This window comes from Vidua macroura, chromosome 6 (assembly GCF_024509145.1).
Source record: "Vidua macroura isolate BioBank_ID:100142 chromosome 6, ASM2450914v1, whole genome shotgun sequence".
Lineage (NCBI taxonomy): Eukaryota > Metazoa > Chordata > Aves > Passeriformes > Viduidae > Vidua > Vidua macroura.
The window spans coordinates 26357771-26380183 of NC_071576.1; the positions used below are offsets into that span (position 1 = coordinate 26357771).

The 22413-nt window shown below is 42.0% G+C and overlaps 1 protein-coding gene across 1 annotated transcript in view; it reads right to left on the reverse strand.

Annotated features, from left to right (window-relative positions):
- Positions 1 to 8798, reverse strand: part of NPAS3 (neuronal PAS domain protein 3) — a 597494-nt gene extending 588696 nt beyond the window's left edge. The window contains exons 1-3 of the mRNA XM_053980939.1: positions 8734 to 8798; positions 8562 to 8616; positions 8189 to 8464 (exon numbers count right to left, since the gene is read on the reverse strand). Coding sequence (XP_053836914.1) covers positions 8189 to 8346 — 158 coding nt within the window. The 5' untranslated portion in view covers positions 8347 to 8464; positions 8562 to 8616; positions 8734 to 8798. The remainder of the gene's footprint in view (positions 1 to 8188; positions 8465 to 8561; positions 8617 to 8733) is intronic.
- Positions 8799 to 22413: the final 13615 nt, after the last annotated feature.

Here is a 22413-nt window from a genome sequence, read left to right on the forward strand (position 1 = left end):
TGCTGAAAACATAAGATGAGGTCTTTTATACCTGCAAGAGCTACTGCTGATAAAAATATAAAATTGATCTGATGGAATAACTGAATGTAAGGCTTATTCACATGAGATGAGATGAGATTTCAGGGAATGGTTTCATAACAGTAAACAGTTACTTAATTGCTAACAAATGAATTTCTGCTACGTTGATTAAATGGCTTCATTCTACTGACCTCGATGAGAGAAGAATCATTCCAAAAATGTTAATAAAATGGTAACAGTTAGTTTTCATGATCAGTATCAGTTATTCAAAATTCTTGTCTTAGAATACATTTTCCAATAAAGAGGATATTGTTATAAAGATCATTTTATGAAACAAAAAAAAAAATTAAACACTCTTTACTTTTTAGGAAGTATGGTGATGAAACTAACACCTAGAATGTCAATTTTCAACAACTGTTTTACATCACTCTCGCAGTAAAATTCCCATCTGGGCTGGCAACTTGTGTGCCAAGTTTCAAACAAATGTGATTTGAAATTGCCAGTATATTAGACTCTGAAATTCAAGTGAAATGCTAATAAAAAGAGATGGGTACTGACAATAGATTCTCATATTCTCTTAAAAACACCTATGGGTCCGAGTGTTGTACTAATCTGTTAACAAAATTCTCTAATTATTTGTAATTTACTTATAGTACAGCATTAGAATGTAATGCCATCAAATTGTTAGAAAACAAGCTAACTGGATATAGTTTGTAAGAAAAAAAACAGTTGTGCTGTAAAGAATGTAAAAATGGTGCTGCAGACAAAACCTTGTTATTCAGAATCCCATTAGTTACTGAAAATACCTAATATAAGTTTTGTTGATCAATACTCTCATGTAAGCCCTAAATAATGTATGATTCCAGTGGAGAAAAATGCAGCAAATCAAATATGGTGGGAGAATGTTTCAAATTATGAAGAGTAGTATGACTGCTAATCCATAAATCAGAAATCAGAAAGATTGTTGTAATGTGGGAGGGCTCTATTTAATAAAGGTCATTATAACTCCTGGCTCTAGAGCTATAAGATCTAATATCCTCTCTGCTAGCTCTATGATATGCCCATGCATTACTGTTCTTGTTGACAGTCTGTTGCCTTGGAAATATTTCATTATTTCAGTTTTTCCATTTGTAGACCCTTGGCCTTGTGATATGAAGGCCACCCTATTTCATATTTTCGATTATCATTTAAGCAATCTTCTGGAGCTATTTATATAAAAGCAAGTGTTAGACAATGCATATCATCATTTATCACTGCTATGTTTAAGCTCATGCTCTAGAAAAAGTGCCAAAATAAAGGTTTTTTCTCTTTCACTTTAAACCAATAGCACTCTAATATTATGATATTCTACACAAATCAATGCTGGCATATCATATGCATGACACTTCCGTCTATTTCATTTTCTTGAGTGTATATCCACACAGCTGAAAAAACTAAACTGTTGCTGTAACTGTAAAATTTGCTAAGACTCACAGTTTAAAAGAAAATCGAACAAATATAAGTCTGTAACTTTTCATATATCCTTTCAAGAAACTAAACAGGTGAAAAAAGTTTCAAAACTATTCAAGTGCCTGTTTACATCAGAGACTACTACTTTTTCCATCTGTTTTGTAAGCACATTTTTTGCTTGAAAAAAAATGTAACACAATCTACCTAAATACTTGAGGTAGTGAAGCCTAAAAAAACAATGTACATAAAGTTAATTTAGAGGATTCTTAATCCTGAGAACTAGTTTACTGAAGTAGTAGCTAAGAGACTGCAAAACCCTTTCAGTAAGTGATATGCTCCTGTATTTCAAATATCTTGGTTCCTACAGATGAAAGGATGTGTACAAAGACAGCTAAAATAGTTACATGCAAGACTTCATGAGCACATTACACAACTTTTAATAAAATGTACATCAGTATCTGTTTATTGAAGCATTGATCCGTTTTCTCCAAAACTTTAAGGAATAAACAGACTAACATTATTTTTGCTACAAAAATGTCATCAACTTCTACATGCAATACTTATACCTAAACTATCCAGAGCACTGTACAGCTAACAAAGTGAACCCTAAGGGTAAAAACAACTTCTTGGACACTAGGCCAAGTTTGTGGCTATTAGTGTTCTAGGAATTTAGACTACCTTTTTCCCCTGAAATGATTACACCTCCCACTCCCTACAGGGAAAAACTACTCCGATCCAACCTTTAAAATGACAGCATCAGAGCTGAACAAGAAGATGCTATTAAAGGGCATTAAATTAAATACAGTATATCCTCCTACAACTTCAATCAGAATTTCAGACCAAGTGTTATTTAGTTCAGCTCTCAAGTGGAGCAGAATAACAAATCGCGCACTTTGATTTACCTTCTCCGAATGCCAAATGGAGACAGGTGATAAAGAAAGCACTCATGCACAGGCTATGAAGTTTCCCCTAGAAATTAATTCTATCTTGAAGATTCCTATCTCAGAGAAATTCCCAAAATGGCACACAAATATGCTTCTTGCTGGAGAGATTACTGAAGCTATGCTGGCAAATACACTTAGCACTAATATAGTAACATTCTCAAAAAGAAGACAGCAGAATTGTTTGTTGTGGGGGAACAGGACCTATTCATATGAATTGTTTTTCCAACAAAGAATTCTGCAGGAGAAAAACCTGCTGCTTTAAGTGTTATTAACACAGTAGAAACACCTTTGCAGTCACTGGAATGAAGATTAAAAAAAAATGTTTATAGTTGAAAATGAAAATCTGTAGTTAAGTCATTGACATCTGGGATGCACTGTTTTCCCATTACGTGTATCTCCTAATTTTGCTACATATCAACATAGCCTTGTCAAAGTGCAACAGTTAACGCTAATGCATCTAAGACAAGCACACTAACACTTCAGTGGTGAATATGAGATGTATGGGTTTTTTATACCACGCAGTCTGCTTTCTTAGGAAAATGGCACAGCTACTTAGACAAATTCTGTGGGGTTTGGAAGTTGTACTAGAAAAGCTGATCATTCTAAAATATGCAAGTATGAAATTAAGGCTGAAGTTCTTTTGTTTAAATATTTTTCAGACTTATTTTTGCTATGAAATACAAACCGACTAACACATGATCCAGCTACTTTTAAAGGCTATCTAAATGGTAATTTCCATTTTTCCAACTAGCCGGGAACCTTCCTCACCCCTCACACTCAAGTTCACTTGTAACGCTAAAGAGGGCGGGAGGGAAAGAGCCCAGCCCAAAACCTCTGGCTGCTCTTCTTCTGGGCATGTATCTCGTCGCAGTGTAGCAATGGAGCTTTGAATACTTTTGTGAGAATCACAAAGTAACATCACATGAACTTGTACTCTTGTCTCCTACCAGTCACTTCTAGAAAGATTCACTTTACTAGAACAAATCCGCTACGGGCAATTCGTGTCACCAGCAGAGCACATTAATCACAAGCACTCTCTCCCAACAAAAGTACATGGGGCAGGCGGCGGGCCGGGAACCAAGCGTGGGGGGGGCAGCGCGATCACCCTCCGCCTCCCTCCCCGGACCCCGCGCACCGCCTCCCTGCCTCCCCGCCCGCCCGCGCACCGGCTCCGCTCTGCCCACCCCGGGGGCCGCGGGCACCCGCGGCCGGCACGGCGGCGGCGGGGCGGGGGGCCGGCCCGGGCAGCCCCGCGGGCGCAGCTGGCGGCGTGCCCCCCCCGCTCCGGCCTAGCCGCACTTGAACCGCACCGGCGGGGCCGGCCCCTCCGCCCGGAACGCCGGGCCTGGCGCGGCGCCCCAGGGCCGCCGAGCGGCGGGGGCCGCCCGGGGGGGCCTCCCGCTCCCGCGCACACGCACACACACGCACACGCACACACACACACACACACACACATGCTCACATACACACACGCGCCCGCTCCACAACGCGCCCCGCCAAGCACCGGCTCCGGCAGCCGCGGCGGTGCGGCCACCGGAGCGGGGCCGCTGCTGCGCGGCTTGTTCTGAGTGTGTGTGTGTGTGTGTGTGTGCGTGTGTGTGCGTGTGTGTGCGTGTGTATGTGTGTGTGCGTGCGGCTGGCGGTGCGCACTAGGAGGAACTCACGGTGCCCGGCTGTGCGAGCAGCGGGTGCCGGCGGCAGGTCCCCCCACCCCGGCATGGCAGCCAGCCCCGGCCCCCGGCGCCGGCGGCTTGGCCCGGCCCGGCGCTGCTGCGGCGGCTGCTGCTGCTGCTGCTGCTGCAGGTTCAATAAAGAGAAAGTGTTACCGTTCTCGCCTGGAAGGATCCTGCTGAAAGCTTGGCTTGGTGGGCGCCATCTTCCTGGGATTTTTTTTTTTTTTTCTCCTCTCTCCCTTACTTTTCCCCCTCCTGATGTTGGTGTGTGTTGTGTGTCTAGCAGCAGCAGCGGCGGCAGCAATGGCCCCGGTTAGCCAGACAGGCTAAGGAAAAGTACTGAGGCCAAAGCATCGCGGGCTCCCACTCTTCCGCGCAGTCCTGGTGCAGGTTGCTTGCTCGCTTGCTTGCTAGCGCTGCTGCTGCCGCTGCCGCCGTCCATAAGCCGAGGAGCGGAGGGAGCCGGGGCCCCGCCGGCCCCAGAGACATGCCCAGCGCAGGCAGCGGCGGCGGCCGGCGGCGGCGGCGGGAAGAGCTAGCCGCGGCGCAGCCCCGGCGGGCAGCCCGGCCGCTGGCATCGCCCGGCAGGTGCGGCACACGCACACACACACACACACACACACGCACACACACACACGCACAGTCTCTCATACACACACGCACGCACACGCACTCTCTCGCACACTCGCACACACACCCCCGCGCCCGCGGGCCGGGCTACGCGGGGTGCCAGGCCATCGGGCTAGCGGGGCGGGGGCGGGGGAGGGAAGGAGGGGTGTCAGGGATCTCCAAGCTTGACCGCTGTGAAAGTATTCCTGGGCATTTTCCAGCTGCTTTCCCAGCTCCGCTCCCGCTCTGCGTGCAGGGGACACAGCCTCTGCTGCCGGCGCAACAACGCCACTCAGTTGCAGTTTCGCACACTTTCTTCCTCTGGAGTCTAGGCTCCAGCAACGAAGAGGAGCAGAGGGAGGCAGGGACTACAACACCGCGGGCGCAGAAGCGCGGCGGGAACACACCGGGCACAGGCAGCGTGTCAACCGTGGGCTTCCACAGTGGAGGACGGGCTCGGGTGGGAACAGCGGGCCGGGGTATGCGAGGGCCCTGAGACCCACGGGGCCGTACGCGGGTGTGTCCGGATCCAGCCCGGACGGGCCGGGCCGGGGGGAAACCCGAGCATCCCCCAGACACCTCCGAGAACGCGCCCGCACGTCCTGAGAGTGGGCATGGGGTACCAGCGAGATAAAAACGCATAATGCTGGAAATGTGAACTTAGAATGACGACCCGCTTTGTTGGCAAAGGGTGTAGCACTTCACGCGGTTTTATTGGAGATTATGAAACTAATCATGAAGTAAAGGAGCGGGGAAAAGAAACCGCTACCTTAATCGTTCCTTCCAGGTCCCCGGGAGAGCGCGAGCTAAAAGCTTTTCATCTCCAAGGTAACTTTGTGGCTGTTCTGCTGCTCCCTTGGAAGTACAAATGCCCGGGCCTGATCCTGCTCCCAGGGAAAATCCAACGGGCTTCCTTTGGGAAAGGGACGAGCCCCGAAGGTCGGCCGCATTTATTCACGAGAAACGTTTCCGCGACTACTCCAAAAGTTTTTCTGGGGGGAGGGGAGGAGGCTGGGGGCCAAGAACGTGTGCGAGCCTCCGGGCACAGCCAAGGGGAAGAAGTTAGCAAAACACCTGGAAGTTTGGCTGCCGGGCGCCGTCCGCGCACCGGGGGCCGAAGGATTTCCTTCCGCAGGAGGCACCCGTGCCGGCGTAACTTGGCGCGGGGCGCGGGGCCGGGGACGCGGCCGCGCTTCGGGGCCACCGCCGCCCGCCGCGCACGTGCGGCCTTCGCGCGGCCGCTGCGCACGTGCGGGGCCGGCGGCGGCCGCCGGGCCTCGAGAGCCGCGAGCCCGCGGCGGGAGCGGGCGGGGCCGCGCTGCGCTCCGGGCGGCCGCAAGGTGGGCACCCGGGGCTGCGGGGGGGGCTGCCTATACAAAGTAGCAGATGCCGCTCCCGGCCGGCACTCCTGTCTGCTCGCCTCCGAATTGAGGGGGAAAAAAAAAAAAAAAAAAAAAAAAAAAAAAAGTTAACAGGTGTCTCCTCGGCTGTGGCAATAGAGTAAGGAGGTGTCGTGTCTGCCGTATTTTAAGCGTTTTGAGAAAGCACGGAGAAAAATCGTTCGACGTAAACCATGCTGTTTCATCCATAATATAGAGTGAAATTTGGAAGAAGTGCATAAATGTTTCCTCTCGTAGGTTAGTGTGCGAGGCATCCAGACTGGTCTGGATTCCTTATAGTAAAAGTACTTGGATATCTATTAAGCACTGTTTGGATTAGAGGTGTTAGTAGTTTGTCAGAGAAGTATTGCTTTTATAACTTCTTCCTGATTGCAGACTGATAGAACCAAACTATTAAACGCGAAGTACTAAAAAAATTGTATGCTGCCTTGTCTACATAATTCTGTGTAACTTAAAGTCTCCAGAGATCTCTTTCATTTGTCTAAAAGCCAATCTGACATTTCTGACCCTTGACTTCCCCACTTCACAGACTAAACTATTGTGATTGCTGCCTGTACTTCCTCGTTAAAGTGTCCGTCAGTTTCCATTGTAATTTAAATATTTTAGAAGTGACAAAAATGATACAGAATCCATAAAAAGAAAGAAACTTTAATCTACTCTTTATAACTCTCACATTCAAGATTTTTTTTTTTTTGGGGGGGGGGGGGTATATGAAGAATTGGTGTGTTTGCTCGAGCAAACAAGACTCCTGCTTAGTTTAAAATATTTCTTAGCTAAGAACGTCCTTAGGTATCGTCAGAGCTTACTTCAGGAGTATCAGTTCCCTATTAACTCTCATTTGATAAAGCCTACAAAAGTTACTATCAAACGTTTTGTATCACAGGCATCAAAACTATGGGAAGCAACACAAAAGTTGCTGAATGATAGAGCACGCAATGGTCAGTTATCTAAATCTGGCTCCTAAACTAATTAAGTTTGAAATATTATGCTGAAGCTTCCTAATTTTTTTTCTCTTTTACATCATAGGGATGTTTAGTTTGGGCGTTTAAGATTATACAGCATTTTTCTCGGTATTTAATTTAATGCAATAGTGGAAAGCAAGATACTCGGGGCAGCGCCCTTTTTATTGCATTTAGAGAAATGTAAATGTTTTGTTCCAATTTCAGTAGATCTGTTGTCGTCTACTTTTTTTGAGGATTCGGCTACGAGTATAAGTTTATGATAAAGCAAACTAACAGATTCAGACTTCAGGTCTAGAAACATAAAGAAATGTCAGGTAATTAATTAAGTTTCATGTTAGTATCAGCATATATCGATGAATTGTTAGGGCAAATGGGGAACGTCTTTAAACTTCATGATGACTTACTGCCAACTTTCTACGCTTTGCTTCCTAAAGGCGCTCTCTGTGAATTTCCTGCATTTGCATTAGAATGCATTTAAGATGAAAAAAATAACAGTGCTGAGTATACTTAAGGTTTCGGCTATATCTCCCTGTAGTAACAGGTGACATGCTAAAACTGTTAAAACTACAATGTGGAATTGCAAGTGTGCAATCCCAAGTGAAAATGGTACTCATTCTTGGTTGAAAGAAAATTATCAATCAGCATACCATGATCAATTATCCCCCTGGCTGCCACACACTGGGATTTGCACAAGGCATTGACATTGAGAAATTCCTCTTTAGAAAGGATGAGCGGACGGGATCCCAAACTTTGCAGCAGCCAAGCTAAGACGCCGGGGTCTCACTTTTTTTTCTTTCTTTCTTTCTTTCTTTTTTTTTTTTTTTTTTTTTTTTTTTTTTTTTTTTTCTTATTGTTGCTTTACAGCTCATCCAGGACAAAACTAGGAGATTGTGTTTACTTCTCAGTGCATTTTAAAAGATGCTGTATTAAAAAAAAAAAAAAAAAAAAAAGAGAAAAATACACCCTCCCCTCCAACCAAGCTCTCCCCCCTCCAACAAACAGAAATAAGAGATTAAAAAAAAAAAAAAAAAAAAAAAAAAAAAAGGAAAACAAAGAAACACAAAAGCACAAAGAAAAAGCAAGTGAGGGAGCCTCAAGAGGAGCCGCACACCCCTCTCCCAGTCGGTGCTCACCGTTGTTGGTAGGAGGTGATGCCCTGGACGTTTTGCGGGTTGCCGTTGGCCGCGGCGCCGGCTCTCCCCATGCCCGGCGCCGCCGGCACCCCCCCGGCCGCCCCGCCGGCCGCCGCCGCCGTCACCTGCACGCTGAAATCCGGGAAGATCCTGATCATCCCCGCGGCTCAGCACCCAGCGAGTGTCGGCGAAGAGGTGCAGCAGCAGCGACTCTCCCTCCGGCGGCTGCAGCAGCAGAGCCAGGCACACTGCAATCCCATTAGTGAGTGGCGGCCACTGTGAGTGAGGACGGGCGCTTTGATGTGAGCGGCTGGGCTGAGATTGAGGAGTTTGGGGGGGCAAGGGGTAAAGGGGGGGGGGGGGGGAAATTTACCGAATTGCAAACATGCAACGCGCGAAGATTTGGGAAGCGAAGTGGAATATCAGAGCTGCCAAAAAAAAAAAAAAAAAAAAAAAAAGGTATGTCGAATACTACTGGAGCTGTAGATATAGGCGAAAAATCCAAGCTGAGGAGGGACGGGGAGGAGAGAGGGGGGCGCAATTACTTTAGCGGTGCAGTGAAAATGATGAGCAGCAAATGTTGCCTTTTTTCCCTCCTCCTTCTCGTCCCTCCACCCCCCACCCTCCACCCAAAATGCAAGTCTTAGAGGATTTCTCTGTCTCAATGAAGTAATAATAAAGGCGGCTGACCACAGTCTGGGCTAGCGCCAACTGTGCGGGGGGGCAGGGGGGTGGGAAGGCGGGGGGGGAAGGGGAGGAATATCCCTGCTCCCAGAGTCCTGAGGAGAAGAGGAAGAGTGGAGGATTGTTGCAGCACAAGTTCTCGCTCTTGGTAACTTGCTTTTGCTCTCCTAGAGGCACCCCGCAGCCCCCCTCCGTCTCTTTTCTTTCTCTCTATGAAGGGACGGTTTTCACAAGCGAGGAAATGCGCCGCTTTTGTGCAAAGGCAGAGTTTGTTCCTTATTCTAGGGAGCTGACTCTCCTCCCCTCCTAGTGTGCAGCAATGTTATTGCGAGTCAAACTTGTAAGGTGTGTGCTGTCTGTGCACGCACTGATCCCTATTGCTGCTCCAACATATCAATTATAGGACCGAGCGCTGCGCAGAGCCCCCTCGCAGAGCTCCCCCCGGGCTCGGCACGCACCGCACCGGCGGCGGCGCGGAAAGGCCCGGCCTCCGCCGCCCCGCGGGACGCGAGGCCGCAACTCCACGGCGCCTTTGTGCCACCCGGGGGTGCGCGCAGCCCCTCGCCTCGCTCGGGCGGGTTTGCCCTCATCCACCTCCGCCAAGTGCTTATCCCTGGACGCGGCGCTGCGCGGCTCCACCAGCCCGCCGGGACCGCGCCCCTGCCCGGTCAGGGCCATCCGCCACCGAGTGCGCCTGGCCGCGGTGCTGCGCGGGGGCGGGCGCTGGGAAGGAAGCGCGGAAAGTTGGGCGTTAGCGCGGGTCGGCGACGGACCCTCCTCGGTTTTGCCCAGGTGGCTGCCTCGCCTTGCTTCAGCCTTGGGGTGGGCAACCTCGGTGGAGGGGACACGGAGACCCGAGCCCTCCTCTCCATGGTGCTCGGCGAGTGCTGCGCGGGCTGCTCCCTCCTCCCGCAGCTGCAGTGGGAGACGAGAGGCGAGGATCCCGTCCCGCAGGGAGCCCAGCGGCTGTGCCCAGTCAGAGGCAGCAGGGGAATGGCAGAAAAGCTCCCTCCTGCAGAAGGGTCCCACCAGATCGCCTCACTTCGGGGGGCGCCTCTGAAACCGCGGACCTGGAGCCTCAAGCTGCTGATTGCTGAAGCTAAAAAGCGTGGTGCTTGTGGACAGCTGGACTCTTAGCTAGCCCAGTGAGTGGACAGCTAGAGCAGAAAGTAACAGGCTGCGTTACTGCACCTTATGCAAAAAGCAGCCGTGCTGCTAACTCGTTTCTGAGGAAACCGAGGCTCATACCAAGAGGAGCTGCATGGGACAGAACACAGGTAGTAGCACTCCAGAATATGTATAGTGTTGAAAAGGCTATGGCAGCATCTCAGAAATGGGCAGAGGTCCTAGGCTGTCCCCTCGCTGCAAAGGCATTGCAACCTTTGCTTCCATGAATCAAAGTGGTCACCTGGGCCAGTCTCCCCTTTTCCCATGCAACTGTGTGCCTTTTGGAGTCAAAGCTTGGCTCCTGATCTAAAAATATCCATTCATCTTGACTTTTCTTCTCATTGCTGTTTCAAAGCAAATTAAGACACACCAACTTTATGTTAAAATAGAGACTGCATTCAAATCCTTTGTATTAAATAGCATCTGTGTTTGCATTCTGTTTTAATACAAAATGCTTTGGATTGCAGCTAATACCAGGAGATATGAAACTGGTTAGTCCCCACATGTTGCACATAAAAAGAATTCATAATGAGCATCTGTGGGATGTGGAATGGATCCCATGAGTTAGCTGAAGACCTCATAACGTAAAAGCTGAGAAGCCTAAGTGAATTATGACTCTCTTTCCTCGCAAGTAGGATTAATTTTCTATCCCACTTATATTCATTATCTATCCTGTTTATACTATAGGGACATCAATTGTTTGAGTGTTAAATATGAAGACTTTACAGAAACGTGTAGGTTAGATAGCTTGCAGAGAAGAGGGGGGTTGTTATTGCTAGGAAAACTGTTATTCAAACTCCATGTTTAAAGACCAATATTAGATAAAACTGCTCACTTTTTTAAAGGACTGCAAATTCTGTGCCTTTCTCCTACAACATATTTAAAATGTAAGGTTTACAAAGTACTCTCCATCTGCCTCTGGTCCTCCCAGTGATGTCAATAGGAATTTTGCATGCAGATGAAGGCCCCTATATGGCCTTTAGAGAGCGGGTCAATAAATGGCTGGAGGAATAATTAAAGACTTCTGAGCTGCTCCTTTCCTTTTTCTTACATTATAGTACAAGACTGGCATGAATATAGGCTGGGCTACCACTCTAATTGGCTATGGAATAACACTGAAAGGAATTTAAATGTGGGCAGTAGCCATTTTCCAAATGATCACTCCATTACAGTAGTTTTGTCTGTCAATGTATGGCCAGGCAGTAGAGTGGATGTAATCATGTCGAAGTGCCCATCCATTGATTGTCACTCTTTGCTCTACATTGGCAACTCTAAGCAGACTTTCATGTTTCAAAGAGACAGCCAAGATGGAGAGTCTGCCTTTAGCCAAGCTTGCTTCAGCTTAGTCTTGAAAGTCACTGCTTTTCATCCATGTAGGCAGAGCCAGGATCTCTCGATATTTAATAAGATCTTTTATGAGTATTGTTTAAAATTCTAAGTGTTAATGTAACTAAAATTTCAGTCTTCATAACTTTGCTTGCGTAAGTAGACCCACTAAGTTACTGGAAGTACTGACAAATAGTTTTGTATGTTAGAAGACAAGCAGGATTCAAAGGTTTGTAACGTCTAGAATTCAGAAGCATTTTCTCTGCCATAGCTCTTAAAAGACACCAAATAAAAAACATTATCTCATATTTGAAGAAAAGTCTATTTTGAATGTTTGTGTCTTTTGTTCTCCCCAAATTAATCACAATGGTAAAATCCAGTAGGAATTTCTGAGACTTACTTTATACACTGATGAAAATATCCATCATCAAGCTTATACTCTGTGCCATATTAAATAGTGTGGACCCAATTTGCCACATATTTCACCAGTGCTACAACATACCGTGATGGATTTAACTTAATTTGCTGCAGTATGGTAGCATAAATGAGATGAGAATAAACCCCAATATTTTTAATTTACTTTATTTCTCATTTTGGTCAAATTATTGACAGCTCCTGGTGTCTGAGTGGCATAGTTTTTTCTCAATATCATATACTATTGCAAGATATGCTGCAAGTTGCTTTAGTATTGATTAAGCAAAGAAATATTTTAATAGAGTACTGCTGTTTCTAACTATGTGCAGTAGACCTTCCTCTCAGGCAAAAACATAGCAAAAATAAAAATTAAAACCACATGACAATATGTAATACAATAACATTTAATATTTATGCTTTTCATATCCCTCTCTATCACAATTATATATTATATCTTTATTCGCATTGTCGGTATACTACTGTTCCTTTCACAGGTGAAAAAATATCTCTTCTCTGGAAATTCATTTCCATTTACTTAAAGTTAAATGGTTTGACTTTGAATTTTCATTATCTGCTGTTGGAAAGAGCCTGTGACAGGTATGAGAGAGAATGCTACAAAGCTTCATTGTATCATCTAATTTTTGCTTCACTTTAGTCAGATATCATTTAGGTGGAGAGTAAAATAGTATACATAGAACAGGATAAGATAGAACAAAACAGAACAGAAATAAAATGAAAATAGGATATATAATGAATTACAGTAGAAAAATGCCTTTATCTTGAAGTGATTTTTTTTTTTTTTAGTTATACTGATTCCTCACTAGTGAGAAAATTGAACTAATTTTATATAAAAGGAATATGTCATAACAGGATATGGCATTTATCTTCCTGAGATAGGGGTGACCTCATCATTCACAAGTGGTGTAGCTATGAATGAGTAATCAGCCTCCCCACCCATTAAGTGTAGATAAAGTCCACATCTTCTGTCTAAGTATTAAATATTCGATTTATTATTTTACAACTCACCATCTCTACAAGTGTTCACTGACTGATGCTTCGGTTGCTGCTGCCAGTATGTATTGTCAGTGGGAAGCAGAAGAAGCTCCTCAAAAGGTGCCCTGTATAATAGAGAATGAAAGATGAGAAGGAAAATGAAAATAACAGATGAGAAGAAAACAAGAGAAAATGGACCTGCAGGAAAAAAAATTATGGGCAGAACAGGGATAAGGAAATTCTTTAACTGACCTATACTTTTGTTGTCTGTAATATTCCAAGAGCTTTATAACATACAAGCAGTGAAAATATTTTTCATATTAATACCTCACATATATCAGCTATCTCCTATCTCAAGTTATATTGCTCAAGTTATTCCCAGAAGAATTTATATATGTATAATGTGAGAGAAATATATAGTTAGGAAAAAATTTCTTTTTGCTATTTATCAGCAGTGCACATTAGGGAAGAGCCACAGTAAAAAAAATACAGTTTATTTCTAGAACTATATAAGATAACATCATTTTCTCTTTCAAATGATGTCACGTGCTGCATTTTGTTTTCATTACTTTGTAAAAGCAATGCGTGCAGTTTAAAGAAAATATTCCAAATTTAATTTTAAATCCAAAAGAACTGTCTGTTCAACTGTTTAGAAGAAAAAGCTCTAAATAGAACACAAAGTCATGAAAAAGACCATTACAACTTAAATGAAAATACTCAAATATTTTCCATCTTCACCATTCCTTGACATGCACTCATGGTTGGAAGAATGGATAAGGGAAATGTCTTTTTTGAAAGGTTTTGCTAGGACTGAAGGACAAGTTTAAGGTAGCCCCTTCCCCCTCTGTATTCAAACAAAAAAAAAAAAAAAAAAAGCAGGCAGAGAGTAAGATAGAAAGTGCCTGGGGAACATAGCATCACTATCGAAATCATAAAAGATGTATAAGGACATCAGTGGAAGAACTAGAAAAACTATTAGAAGAATGCCCTCCAGGGCTATCCCAATGGCTCAGCGATTAGTAGCCTGCGCTGCCGGTGGGAGAATGCAGGGAACGTCTGAGGCTAATCTTAGGATCTCATTCATTGGTACTGGCAGCTGAGAGCCCTGTGAGCACGGCCGGCCGCAGTGGAGAAAGGCTGATACATTGCTCACACACCCAAAAGTGTGTACCTAGGCTGTGCTTAGACCACTGAAGCTGCCTCAGGAAGGAGTATCATGTCTTCCCTATCATCAGCTTTTTTTATTTTACTCTCTGTGTGAAAGCAAAGGAGCACCTCTGGCCAACCATGTAATGACAAAGGGCAGGTCATCTTCCAAGGCTGAAGCATCAGTGTTAAAGTCAATTTCTCGTGTGTTGTATACTTAGCTCTGGCCCTAAATTTTAGTGAGTGAGTTCTCCCTTACCACCAGAGGTTTTCTGCAGTGTTGATCACCCACAAATTTACTAGCATCTTGAGCAGATTGAGAGGTAGCTAGCTCATTTTTTCAGACTCTACCTGCTTCTGCGCATCCATGATGTTCCTCCAGGCAGTTTTAGCACCTGTTTTAATTTCCCATGTCTTCAAGATTAGTCTTATGCCTCCAAAGTAATCTGCTACTTCACTGATATCAAATTAGGACTATGGAGACCACAACTAAATTTTGCTGCTTCCACGTCCTCAAAAACCCCATTCATCCCACACAGCCTGATAAGAAGCCTTATTAGAAAAAGTGGAAAAACAAATCAAGTAGGTGTTTTTTATCTCCAGGGCTTCTGAGAAGTGCCATCATATTATCCTGTGCTCTCACCACGTTCAGATTTTTGGTCCTGTTCATCCAAAAGTGAAACTTTAAAAAACACAGGGCTGGTCAACACACTTTTTTTCTTTTATCTATTTGTTTACATTTATTTGTAGCCTCTGTCAGCGCTCCCAAACAAAATAATTTGCAGAAGCACCTGTTATTGTGTCCTGGAAAGTCAGGATCAAAAGACAGCTCAAGGCTTTTGACTGCACTTAGAGGAGGATCCTTAGAGGAGGATCTTTCCCTTACTAAGTGGTCAGTCTCTTCTTATTAAGAAGGAATGGAAACCAAATATGTTCTCTTTCTCCTAATTATTTTCTGATTAACAAATCTAAGCTAATGATACATACAGCAAAAAAAGCATTGAGCTTTCACTCAGAGTTCTTTCAGACAAACCTAGTACAGTCCAACGTGGTCTCTCTTCTTTGGTGGCAACTGTTACTGCTCTGCTGAGTCATGCAGCAAACATTGAACAAAAATATTCCCATGCCCGTGTCTTATCTCCTACAGTCCAAATTGCATCCAGTGCAGTTTAAAGCTGTGCTAGGTCCTCAAACACATGCTTCTCCATAGCTGATGTGGTGGGGCTTTTCCTGTTTTATTACAGCATTATTCTCCCACTCATTGAATGCAGTGCATTGTGTTCCTGTGTAGCAGTCCCAGGAACAGGGCAGTCATGTACATCTGTGGCTCTGCTAACAGTTTCTGAAACTTCAAGCATACATAAGAATCAGAAATAAATACTTTGATCTTTGGTCTTAATGTTTTTTCTAAAAATAATTAAAACTTACAAGGATGTGTCAAAAACTTGAATGTAGGCTAGCCTGTTTGAAAATGCATCTTTGTGCAGGCATAGGAATCTCTGACAGAGTCCCATTCTTATTTATAACTATTTATTATTCTGCAGTTTCAGTTCACCTTATGAATATGATTGTCCAAATTTTTTCATTCCTTTTTACCTTAATTCAATCACCAGGCATACTCACAGGTGGGCTTCAAAATTTAAGCATTTATCATATCTTATTCATTCAATTTCAAATTTCTCTTGGGAAAAAAACAACAAAAACTTCCTAGTATTTTTATATGGTCTATCACAAACCTTAAAGAGGAAGCTTTATTCCATTCAAAGATAGACCTCCATCCACATTACTTGCATTTCTATTATTGCTATCCATACTATAATAACTATTGAAAATAGCTACCAATGTTACGTGAACCACCTGAGAAGGGTCCTTACATTTCACACTTCAAAATTCGTTTCTTGGGGACTTAATTTTGCCAAAACTGAAAAACAATTGGTTAGAAGACATCTTAGTCCGCTGCTAGACCTTTATTTTAATTTTCTTATTCAAAGGTAGGGTAGCCCACCAACTGGTTACATCATTTTGCAAGCAGACACCTAGTGATTTCTTATTAGGTCCAGTTATATCTGCAAGGTGATAAATTAATACTAACATTTCAAAAGGATTCCAGCGTTGAATCCTCACTATCATATATAGGCACTAGAATTTGACTCTCCTGTTGTCTTGGAATGTTAGGCACAAGGTTTTCATGCACAAGTGTTCAAAAGTCTAGTCAACCCCAAATGGAGACCATTGTCTGAGATACAGTCCTTGTCTGGAGAGTAAAACTGGGGATTTCCTGAGGCTTCATGCTGTGAGAAGAGGAACAGGGGACCCAAAGATGAGTCAATGCCTTTTCCCACCACCAAGTACTGAAGTTAATGTGCGTTTGAATCTCTATTTCTTTGTTCAGAATGATTGTAAATGTTCTCTTGTGGAGAAATTGCTCAATCTAAAGATGATTGTAGTTACACAGTCATTCAAGTGAATTAATGCAGGGAATCAAAGAGGACTCACTTCATCACTAATGGACACAAGCCGTATGCAGTGGCTGACTGATCCCTGGCTGCTCTGGTGTCCTAGCCTGGATACCAGCAACAGTGTCTGCTTTGGAGAGCAGCAGTGTGTGCCTTCCTAACAGCTAATTATTTCTGCAGAGTGACAGTATGATGTTGATTAAAAATATATATTAATATATATGGTATATTATACCTATAAATATATCTTGCCTGATTTATTTGGTCTGAGCTCATCTATAAATTGTCTGGCTTCTGAAGGAAAATGGCAAAATTGTCTTGCATTTAGAGGGATAGATTTCAAGTTAAATCAGAGGTTAGAACAAAACAATCCAAATGAATAACAAACTCCCAAGAGCTCAAACAAAGCAAATTTTAATACATGAATATCAGAAGGCGTGTGTATGTCTTGACCAGAGAACAAACCTACGATAGGGATGGATGGGAAAAAAAGGTCGGGTAATACTTTCCCTCTGAAAAAAGAAGAATAAGAAGAGCATTCTAGTACAGCATAGTGGTTAGATCTTCAATAAGCCTGATTCAGTCATGAATCTGAGTAATGGAGATGCAGTCTGTTTCAAGCAAGGAAGCAAAAGCAAGCATACTCCTCACACATCAATTATCTCCATTCTCCATTGTCAGTTTAATTTCAAGGAAGAAAGTAAAGAAATCCTGCATTTTCCTAAAAAATAAATCAAACAAAAAACCCCAACCAACCAGCCATCAAAAAAAAATCAAAAAACAAAAAACCCAAACAAAAGTGCAAAATGAAACAAAAACAAAACAAAAAAAGAGCTCCACACAAAACTAAGTATATAAAAAAAAAAAAAAAAAAACCAAACCAAAACAGCATTCTCAGAATACATACTTATATAGCACTGAACCTTTCATATGGCTTTCATGAAGGTTAAGGAGGAATGCTAATCCATTTGGTTTTAATATGTCATTCTGCATTTTTCATTTTTCCCTATGCCCCCCCAAAAAAATTTTATAGGAGAGTACTAGAAAAAAAATCAGGAAGATGCATCTTTCTTTCCTATGAATAATATTCAGTACTGCTTATCAGTATGTCAACTACAATCACAAGAAACAAGTTTTCACTGAAGTATATTGATGTTTGCTTTTGTCTTTACAAGGTGTTTGAACATTCGGTCTTGAAAGTATGATAGTAGAATGAGTGGCCTGATGCTGTTAAAAATTACTATTAAAATGAATTGAGAGTAATTTTTAATAGTGTTTCATTGGAATCAATGGGCTAAGATTATCAGAAGTGAGTCTCATTGGAGTTGTGGAGATGCATTTTTTTGAGTGAAGCCACTGATGTCAAAGGTAACAGGCTACAGAAAGTTAACCCCACACAGCACAATTACATTCAATGTAGCCTCATCTTGTGGCGAAAAAGCCACTTTATTAAGTACAAGATTCGTGTATCACTTTCACACAATATATTAAAAAACCCACCAGGGTACTATCGCAGAGGATGGTGAGGTAACTAGTACAGCTAGGCTTTTAGGGTAATTGCACAATACCACTTAACAGCTCAGATCACATACTACTACAGCATGCTTTCAAGACAGAAATGTTAGGCAAGATGTCCTATACCCTATACTCTTTGAACAGTGCCTCAAATTTTTGCTTTTGTTAGACAGTCATGAGAATCAGGCTAAAGGACTCTGATGTCTCATCCAGGGAGTGGCAATTGTAAAAAGACACATTCACTGCCCCCCTCTCTGAAAACTAAAGAAATGAGAGCAAAACTACCTCCACTTTAGTGAAGATTTAGAGGGTTTGCAACATTTGATTAATGAAGAATAAATGTAGCTACTTATCAAGAAAAGCAATCTTCAACATTTTTTTAAACTTAATCGTTATTAACATCCAAAATGTTCAGAGGAACTTACGTAAAACCAGCAGATGCACAGCTAGATCCTGTTATGTTTTGTATGAGTCCAAAGTGAGAGACATCCTTTGCTTTACCATTCCACAAACACCACTGTATAATCACATTACAGTAGAAAATTGTGTCAATGGAAAAATATCATAAAAAAGCATGAATTAGATACGTGAAGGTAAGTATATAGTTCAAAGTGATTACATATTGTATAATTGATGTGCAGTTTTAGGTTTTGGGGTTTTTTTCCTCCAGAAATTAAAAATATTCTTTATGCTCTAGATCTATTTCCCATCAATTAAATATTATAATACAAACTCTTTTAGTATAAGTACAGCAATTCCAAGTTTCACTGGATGCTTAAGTCTTTATATTCATTAATGTCTTTGCAGCTCAGAATAATTCTGTAATTGTGGAACCCCTGGAGTGAAAGTATTAAGTAATATCTCATCAACACTGGGACAAAGGACATAAGCCAACTTTGATGTGTATAGGGCAACAAAAGTTTAACAAAGTATGTGCAATATATGACTTAAAAGTCTAAATCAGATTGTTGATTAAATCTCAAATCTATCCTCCAAACTCCAGGTGGGAGTGATGAGAATGAAGCAAAATGCTAAATATTCTGTCTCCTTCAATTCTAATAGGTGATTTTGTTCATTCTGCCTCAGCTGCTGGAAGCAAATCAGATATCTCAGTACTGAAGACATTTCTGTGACTTGAAAGTCACACCAGAATAGAGCATGCTTTTCAGGTCCGCTTGGAAGTGTTGGCTCCTGACCAACTACACTGGTACAATACTCTGCTACACTGCTCACACTGATGCCAGCTCTCTTTTACTGCCAGCTCTCCACAAAGGTTGTGAAGAATTTTTGTCTGCTCCTGCTTGGCCTTGTGATGCAGATCCATAGAAACAGGTAATTGCAAGGAAATATTATGATTTTTTCCTTTTATCTTAAACATTCCCTTGGATTGTTTTCATCATAAAATTGGTAATTTAAAACTTTTTCTGTCATTAAAAAAATAAAAAAAAAACCACCCCAACTTATATTGTATATCTGGAGATATTCTTAAAAAAACTCTTCATGGAGTGACATGGAGTTACTGAAGTATGTGGTAATCAAAAATTATTTTGGGAAAGCATCACAGTCAATCCTTGCCAGGTCACTGAAACCTGGCCTACTGGCTCTGGCCAAGGCAAGTTCTGTGTGTTAGCAGCTGTGTTCACTTCTTCCTTGGAGAACATAAAGAGAGGACAAGCCACAGTCCCAATAGCTTCTGAAGGATTAATGTTACTGAAAAAAAGAATGAAAAATATGTTTTGACATATTTTGAAAAAATAATTGACGTTAGAAAGTTAGGTGCCAGGATTAGTCAAATCAATGTGACTTGAAATGGCAGAGACGATAAACCCTAAAAAGAAAAATCTTTTATGCTAACTTTATCACAGTGTTCATCGTAGAAGGACATATATATAATTATGTATGCATGGTAGAACCCCTGTAAAGTAATAACTTTTAATGAATAGCCCTGTTAAAATAATACATTTCTGGGCACCAAACCAAATATGTACAGGAATACAGTGCAAACCTTCTGAATGATAAAGCAGGAAACTAAAAAAGAAAATAAAGAAACTAACAAAAAGAATATTTAGTGGGAAATTGGACTGATACACCTGCTTATATTAAGAGCTGTACATGTTTTCATGAAATCAAAATAAATTTGATAAAAGAGACTTTTGAAATTACTATGTACTGTAGAAATATTGTTTAATAAAAATAAAAGATTTTTCCTTAAGAAAGTTGATTCTAATTTCATCTCTTTTGCTGATTTCAAAAGAATTATACCAGGAATGCAATGTTCTTTTAGAGTATTTGTTTCATGGTAGTTGTATGTTTTGTTTTATTAGGTCAGCACTGCACACTGATAGAAAACCAGTCTCTGATCAGCAAACCTAATTCTACTTAAAAAGCTTTACCTCATGGAGTGCTTAGATCCAGGTTCTTAAATAGTTTTATGTACTCAACTCTTTTATAAAATAAAAAAGTGATATTACCTAAGTTTTAGATCTTCAGTGATACTTGATTTCCTGAACTTCAGTGAGTGCCAAGGTCATCAAGTCTCAGTAGGCAGCCAGGATATTGATGCTTCAGACATATGCTGTCATTCTCACATGACATTCAGCCTTTTCCCCTGAATTTGGGAGCCAAAGCTGGTGACTATTTATAGCCTGAGAATGATGGGAGCAGAGCACATGAATGTTTGTTTAGTTTTGCATAAGAAATTGGCTCATCAGGGAGGATCTGAACTTCGAAGGACCATGTCAGACATTCAGTTTTGCTTCCCTGAGCAACAAGTTACCAACGTACAAGATCCTCAGGAATGTGATTAGCTTATTAAGACTTTCATTAAGATTATATCTTCCAGATCTCCAGTTCTGAGATCAGATCAATTCATTCTCATTTTAACAGGGAAGGAGACAATGCCTCTAGGAGAGGGGGAAGCGACCCACCTAGTGAGCAACCTTCTTCTAAATGACAAAAAAGTCTTAAACAAAAAATTTCTCCAAAAATACTGGAAAATTAAATTTGTAGAATGGATAGCAAGGTGTAAGAAAGAAAGAACAGTGTCAAATACTACAGAATACTAAAACATCATAGTGAATTAATTTTCTAAATTATACTTTGGAAGTTAAGTATTTCTTGACTTGATAAGACTGTAGTACTGGTTTCAGTGTCATTTTTTTGTGCTTCATGAATTTATTTCACTTGTCACACACTTTTATTTCAAAAAATATGTATTACTGAGAGATTGTTTAAAAGATTCTTGGAAAATTCTAACAGATGATGCAAGAAGAATTAAAGCTAGTGTTAAGAGATAGTGATGCTCATATCAAGTAAATTAGTTTCTTTTATATCTCTTTATGCTTCAATCCAAACCCAGGACTACTTCCATCTCCCTGTAAAGACTGTGAGACAACCTTCTGCCATGGTGACTTGTTCTGAAGTTGCTTGAATTAGCGGGCAGTGCTTTGGATCTATATTTCTATGGATGAAATACAGCAGATTAAGTGGTCCTGAGCTGCTAACCTCAGCCTCTATCCTTCTATCTGTTTTAGAGCTCTTGTGATTCATTGCCATTCTCCTGAAGTCACAGAGAAAGGACAGACGGTTTTAATTACCATTAAAAAAAAAAAACAAAAAAAAACCCAAAAAACTATCAGGCATATGGAGATAACAGCCCAGAATTTTTACGAGACCTTGGAGAAGTTAGCTTGCCAGAATCTGAAACCCTAGAAGTTGACTTATTTTAGCTTCGGAGAAAATTTCCTGAGCCTCTGATTTTTTTTTTTTTCCAGAAGAATCTGATCATAAAATTACTAATATATGACCTTTGCTTAGAAATGGTTGAGAGAGAAGATGCACAAATAACAATAGCTGAAAAATATTTGACGTAGCGTGGGTCCCCGCAGGGTAATAATTAGCATTGACTGCATGATTCCAGAAGGCTGAACAATTACTTTATTGTACTATACTATACTTATTAAGAAACCCGTCACCCTTACAGACAGTCCAATACCATTTTACCTGAGTGGTCCTTGATTCCAAACACCATCACCATTGGCCAATTAAAAGATCACCCTTTGGTAAACAAATCTCCATAACACATTCCACGTGTGCACAACAGGTGCAGCAAGTGAAGATAAGAATTGTTTATCATTCTTTTCTCTGATCTTCTCACAGCCTTCCCCAGGACAATGCCTGGGAAAGTTGTGCCTGCTGCTCTCTGTGGCCTGAGACTGGCTGCCACACATATTTATAAGAAGTAATTACAATTTGTTTTCATCTGCATTTTAAAGCCCATCCTCATGAGACTTGCTTGAAGTTGTACTCTTTTAGAGTGAAGTCACTGAAAATTATTGTACCAGAAAGGATTGGATCCTTGATAGCAACTTTTTAATGGCTAAAGGATTTCCACAGTAACATGTGACTTAATTGCTGGAAGATTTTTTGAAAGCTTAATATTAGGCATAAAGTGGGTCAGTGAGGGGACAAATCTTTGTTTCCTCATGTCCTGTTGAGTTATTGAGAATTTTTAAAAAACTATAT